This window comes from Heterodontus francisci, chromosome 15 (assembly GCF_036365525.1).
Source record: "Heterodontus francisci isolate sHetFra1 chromosome 15, sHetFra1.hap1, whole genome shotgun sequence".
Classification (NCBI taxonomy): domain Eukaryota; kingdom Metazoa; phylum Chordata; class Chondrichthyes; order Heterodontiformes; family Heterodontidae; genus Heterodontus; species Heterodontus francisci.
Window position 1 is genome coordinate 61,995,675 of NC_090385.1, and position 6,864 is coordinate 62,002,538.

The 6,864-nt window shown below is 42.5% G+C and overlaps 1 protein-coding gene across 1 annotated transcript in view; it reads right to left on the reverse strand.

Annotated features, from left to right (window-relative positions):
• Positions 1-6,864, reverse strand: part of mpp1 (MAGUK p55 scaffold protein 1) — a 115,673-nt gene that overhangs the window by 30,432 nt on the left and 78,377 nt on the right. The window contains exons 6-9 of the mRNA XM_068047640.1: positions 5,723-5,734; positions 5,110-5,184; positions 879-908; positions 645-840 (exon numbers count right to left, since the gene is read on the reverse strand). Of these exons, the coding sequence (XP_067903741.1) occupies positions 645-840; positions 879-908; positions 5,110-5,184; positions 5,723-5,734 (313 nt within the window). The remainder of the gene's footprint in view (positions 1-644; positions 841-878; positions 909-5,109; positions 5,185-5,722; positions 5,735-6,864) is intronic.

A 6,864-nucleotide genomic window follows, 5' to 3' on the forward strand; every position in this document is an offset into this window, starting at 1 on the left:
AGCTGTAGCTAATAGAAGCTTTATTATGGATTGGCTCATTTATCTAATGGTTTACCATAGAAATTAAAATCATAAAACTTCATTATTGAAAGCTTGTATAACACAGTATTGGAGGGCGAGACAGCATGGGATAGAAATGTAGAAAGTAAGAGTGAGACAAAAATGAGGGAGGAGAGTGAGATAGAAATGCAGAAGCAGAAAGCAAGAGACATATGCAGAAGGTGAAACAAGAGTCCAGTAAACCAGAAAAAAATGCAAGAGGACAGAAAGCAAGAAACTGAGTTAAAGGAGAGAGAGAGATAAATACAAGAGGGGAGAGGGCAAGACAGAACTAAAAGAGAAAAGAGTAAGAGACAGAAATAAAGGCGGTGGAAATAGCATAATCTAATGATTCCAAATAGCACAAGATAGTCTCTGAGTTGGATGTGGTGTTTAATTATGATTCTGTCCGACTCAAAAAACATTTTAATCATACGTGGCCTACTCATTCACTATGGCATATAATTACAGCTCACTGCTCCAAAAGCAGAGAACAGCACTAATTTAAAGATATTCTCTCCAATTCTATCATTTTATTCCTCCACTCAGCTGCTTCTAACAGACAGTTCCTTTTCTCTTTTATCTTCAGTAAGAACAGTGCATACCATTCCTGCAGTTCAGGGGAGGGAATTAGACCGGTTGTTTTGCCAGAGTTCTCCACACTGCCCTGCCACCAGTTGGGATCATCTTTACTGATTATCTTGATGATATCACCAGTCTCAAATCTTAATCCAGCCTCCTTGCATGGGATCAGATCATCCTTCTTTGGGTCATAATCAAACTGAGCTCGCATGTACATCTGGAAAAGAATGAATCCTGAATGAATATTGCATGCATTGCACAACCAAGGCTATTCTTGGGCTTGTTCTCTATTCATTAACTCTTCTCAGAACTTTGTAAATAGAAGTCCTTAGTATTTTCCCAAATGGCTGAGTGAGTAAATTAAGTGCCCTCTTTGGAGCTGAACTATGCAGTTACACATGAAGAAATGTCACTTGGGCAAGCTGCCGGAGGGTGGCCAGCACCCATGGAATGTACTTTATCTTAAGGACCTTCAGTTGTGGATAAAATTGGAGGGATAAAAGTCTTCACAGTATTAATGATATTAATTATTAATATCAAGCACGTCTTCCTGTTAAGCATAGTTACCTCCTAGCTTTGCTCCCCTCAGCTGTAACTGGATAATAACTTTTGCTGAGTCTCATTCACATTGGCCTGGATTTTCCTCTCAGCAGTAACTGAATGGTTTTCACCATTCACCTTACATAGTTACCCATAGACTTTTCGTGGGCTTGTCAGCGGAAATATCCACTAATCCATCATCTGTTTCAATGCAGTTCCCTCTACAGGGGATCCCTGGTGGCTGTGAACAGGATAAGCAACAGCAGGACTCATCAACCAATCAGATTGAACAATCCTCACTGCGCCACGCAAAGTCTAAACCAGGGAGTAAAAAATAGGAAATATAAATTACTTTTAGATCATGTACAGGAAGTAAAATAAAGGGCTGGATTTTAGCGATCCCCCAACATCAGGTTTCATGGCGGGGAGGCCAGAAATTGCCTCCGGGAGAGGGCCGCCATGCACCCCAAAGCCGAGAAGGCCCGGCCGATATTACCGGCGGCGGCAAGGCCTCGTGGCAGTCCCCCACCGTTTGGCGACAGGACGACAATTTGATTATTTAAATATTTTAAAATGATCGATTTAATTAAGCTCATGTCGTTGCCTGATGTCCTGCTGCGATCTTCGGCCCAGCGGTCGGCAGTCTCACGCCTTCGGTTCCATGTCCAGGGAAACGAGGCACAACCCTGGTGGTGGGGTGGGGGGGGGGGGGGGGGGGGAGAAATGGGGTCAAATTAACATCATGGGTATAAGGGATGGTGGGAAGGGTTGTAGTTGAAAGTTTATGCTGTTTGAGGGGGAATGCCAGATGGTAAAGGTAAGTGGCTTTGGGGAGAAAGGGCAAATCATTAATTTAATTGTTATTGGGGTTGGGAGAGGGACAAAAGAGATGTATTTATTTATTTTAATTCAATTTACCTTTAAATATTTATATTAGCCAGTAGGACTGACAGCCCTTTAAAATAGGCGTCAGCGCCTGCACACAGGTAGCTGACGCCATTGCTGGCGACGGACAGCCTGCCGCCTTCACGTGATCGGGGGTGCGGCCCACCCCGGAGAAATGAGCAGCCGTACGGGCAGGCCGTCATTGTTTCATCTCGCTGCCAATCTTGGTGGCAAGATTATAAAATCCAGCCCAAAGAGTGGAAAATACAGATGTGATTTAGAGAGAGTGAGAGGAAAGGGACACAGAAAAACTTTAAAAACATTATTTTACATTAAAAAAAACTCCAGCAGCATTCATTTTCTTCCAAGGGAATGAGACTCCACATTTGTCAAATAATTTTTTCAGGGTCAGAGGGGTTGTTTAGCAGTAATTATCACATATTACACTGTTTAAAATGCACCTACACCTGAATGCACTAGCTCTAACTTTTTCAGTCATTTGTAATGCAGGTAATTACTCCAAGTTCATGCCATTATAGGGATTTCAGTGCCGAGTCTATCATGGAGGAACAGGGTACCTCTAACAGCAACTTCTGGATTTCTGCATTTAATTGCACATGTGCAGACACCAGAAGTTGCTATTAGATTTACCTGATAGCCTCACCATTATTATACAACAAAATATGGGCTAATATCCACAAAATGTTGCACACCTATTGGTTAATACTGATAGGAGCAGTTTACTCAGTTAATTATAACTGCTTTGTAAGCTGGTGAAAGAGTTACTCTAAGCTTTGAAAACTAACATCCAACAGGATTCTGTTAAAACTACAATACCCTCTAAGAGAGTCTAGCAGCAATGTTTAAAGCAACTTATGATATGCAACAATGTCACTGTGATTCTGGGACCAACAGGGTGAAATGGAAAGAATGACAGCATCTAGTAGACAAGGATTTGGAGGCAATATTCACCTTTTATGGTGCTGGCTGCTTACAACTTATGGCCTGTGAAGCAAAAACCAGTGAGAAACATTCAACTGAACAACAAATTTTCACATCTGCCTCATAGATATACTTATCCATTCCCTAAACAGCTAAGATTAGGTTCAGCTGGTAACTGCATTCCATGGTATGATAGTGAGCCCTCTAAGACCAGGAAGATCTCAGGTTTTGTTCTTGTATTACGTTATGTGGTTTTAGTGCAAGGAGTGGGAGTGATATGGTGTTCCTGGGCTTAGAGGGAATAAATCAGTAAGGGTTCTTAAATAAAAGCAATGTGCTGGAAATTCTCAGCAGGTCAGGCAGCATATGTAGAGAGAGAAACAGAATTAACATTTCAGGTCTGTGACCTTTCATCAGAATTGATGGGTTCTCAATTCTGATCACTTACCTGATGATACGGCTGGAATGTGTGCATATGCGGACTTTGGACTAGAACTAGATTAGGCTCAGTTCTGATGTCCTGCCTAATTAAATAGCTTGCTGATGTTCACATCTAGGTTTGCATGTAAAGAATGGCCACTTGGATGAGGTATCAAGGGGTATCCTGCACCTGTCGGATCTTATCCCAACCTTCAGTAAAGAAGGGAGAAACCTGAGGAATTCCCCTTCCTTGGTGCATATAGTAGTGAAATGAAAGGTGACCACCACCCACTTCTCTCATAAATATATCCTTAGGGCAGTGAAAGCAAACAATGGAAATACCAGCAGGTCTTTTGAGAGATCTTGGTTAGATATTCTCGAAAACATTGACTCTTTCTGAGGCACCTCACCCAAGTGCTATTATTCATCTCATCCTTGAGAGCAGGTTATTTAACTCTGAAGAATGTCACAACCTATCCTTACCTGATATCCATGCACTTTTACTGCCATCAGTGGCCATTGAATTGTGACCCAAAGCCAGATCCTGTGCCTTCTTTTCCTTCACAAATGTAACACCTCTGTTTCAGTTGAGGTCATCTAACTCAACAAAAACTAGTCACCAGACTGGAACCTTCCTGGTCTCATGAGTCAGATATAGCAGCACTGAAAACCTGAAAGCCTTTGATCCAACTGTAAATACTGGTATCTGCCCAATGGTGACCTCTGGCACTGATCCTACCAATGTTTTTAGGGTCAGGAGAAGGAAAACTAATCTTGCACATTGAGGAGCATGCCTTGGGAACCCACTTAACTAGAAAGCCACAAAGTTCAGCCTAAGGTTCTGGGGTTGGGTGGGGGAGCATCCCAAAAGAAGCTGTGCGTGTGCCAGTGGACCCCTTTATAAAGGGGGTTGAATGATAATCATCTTTATCTTTGAGGATCCTGCTAAATTCCGTGTCTCCACAATTATTGATTGGCAGGCGGGTTTGTATGCCTTCTTTCACTTGGTGTACTAGCTTGCCAATGTTATACCAGGCCAGGGACCCCCCAGCCAAGACCCCTCATATGTCAACGCCCTTGTTTTGGGCTAAGTGGAGGCTCCATCCCCATCAAGACTCAGTGAATATTGTGGGAGAGTTGTGGTATCATGGACCCACCCGAATTTGGAGTTGTTCCACTGGACGTAGATCTGGTGCATCAGAAGGACCATGGATTTTTTTACTCTGGCATTTTGGTTTATAGGAGAGATGTGATGGATTCTTGGGAGGAGCTATATAGAAGATGAAAAATTTGTTTCTCAGTACTATGTCTATGACAAATCTTAGCACCCGATATGTGTACATACGCCTACTCACATAGGCTTGTGTATGTACATGTCCAGAAAAAGACACATTTGCATCTGCACATGTGCACACACATGCACACCTTAAGTTTTCCCATGTCATAAAGTTATTATGGCACAGAAAAAGGCCACTCAGCCCATCGAGTCCATGCTGCCTCTCTGTAGAGCAATCCAGTCAGTCCCATTCCCTGCTGTGTCCCCGTAGCCATGCAAGTTTATTTCCCTCAAGTGTCCATTCAATTCCCTTTTGAAATCATTGATCGTCTCCGCTTCGACCACCCTCGTAGGCAGTGAGTTCCAGGTCATTACCACTCACTGCTTAAAAAGTTTTTCCTCACATTCCCCCCTGCAGCTCTTGCCCAAAACCTTAACTCTGTGTCCCCTAGTCCTTGTACCATCAGTCATTGGGAGCAGCTTTTCTTTGTCTACATTATCTAGCTTGTCATAATCTTGTACACCTCTGTCAGATCTCCCCTCAACCTGGTTTGCTCCAAGGAGAACAACCCCAGCTTCTCCAACCTAACCTTGTAGCTAAAATCCCTCATCCATAGAACCATTCTGTTAAATCTCCTCTGCACTCTCTCAAGGACTCTCACATCCTTCCTAAAGTGTGGTGACCAGAACTGCACTCAGTACTCTAGTTGTGGCCTAACCAGAGCTTTATAAATGTTTAGCATAACTTCCCTGCTTTTGTACTCAATACCACTATTTATGAAGTCCAAGATCCCATATGCTTTGCTCATTACTCTCTCAAAATGTCCTGCCATCTTGAGATCTATGCACATGAACCGCCAGGTTCCTAAGTTCCTGGATACTCTTTAGAACTGTGCCATTAAGTCTATATTGCCACTCCCTATCCCTGCAGCAAAATGCATCACCTCACACTTCTCTGTATTAAATTCCATCTGCACCTGTTTGCCCATTCTGCTAGCCTATCTATGTCTTGATGCAGTCGATTAGTATCATCCTCACTGTTTGCCACACCTTCAAGCTTGGTATCATCAGCAAATTTTGAAATTTTACTCTCTATTCCAATATCCAATTCATTTATATATATCAAGAAAGTATTGTTTAGCATCTTCCAGTCTGAAAAACCAACCATTTTCCATGAATCGCTGTTTTCAGTCCTGAAGCCAATTTTATTATATAAGCTGACATTGGCCATCCTATTCCATGAGTCTCAATTTTGTTAACCAGCCTTTTATGTGGTACTTTGCCAGACACTTTCTTAAAATTTATATACACATTATCAACTGCATTACCTTCATCAACCTTCTCTGTTACTTCATCAAAAACATCAATTAGATTCGTCAAACATGATCGGCCTTTTTAGAGTCATAGAGAGATACAGCACTGAAACAGGCCCTTCGGCCCACCGAGTCTGTGCCGACCATCAACCACCCATTTATACTAATCCTACATTAATCCCATATTCCCTACCACATCCCCACAATTCTCCTAACACCTACCTACACTAGGGGCAATTTACAATGGCCAATTTACCTATCAACCTGCAAGTCTTTGGCTGTGGGAGGAAACCTGAGCACCCGACGGAAACCCACACGGTCACGGAGAACTTGCAAACTCCGCACAGGCAGTACCCAGAACCCAACCCAGGTCGCTGGAGCTGTGAGGCTGCGGTGCTAACCACTGCACCACTGTGCCGCCCATCTTGCTAAAAATCGAGAAAGCATGTATGCAAATCTTGAAGCCCTTCCTCCTCACTCTTTTGAGGCTCTAATCCTTGATATTTATTAACGCTACTATCACTTTTGGGTTCCTTTTGCCTCAGGTGAAAACAATGTCTTTTAAAGCTTTTTGTTTCTTCTCCATGAAACATGCAACTCACAACACAGGCAATCTCAGCTGTTGTTTGAAACCAATCAGTGCTAAGTTACTGATTATTTTTAAAAATCCGATGTCATGTAAGGATCTACACCTAATGCAATGAATTATAAGTAAGGGTTTAAGCTTTGCAAATGATGAACTCACTCACCTGAAAGGACAAAGGGTTGCAATGGTAGTTGGACTGAACCTGTAAGGTGACGGTGCCCATTATTTCTTTCTGTAATACAAACAGGAAGAAGTTCATCCAAATGGACTTAAACAGAGTA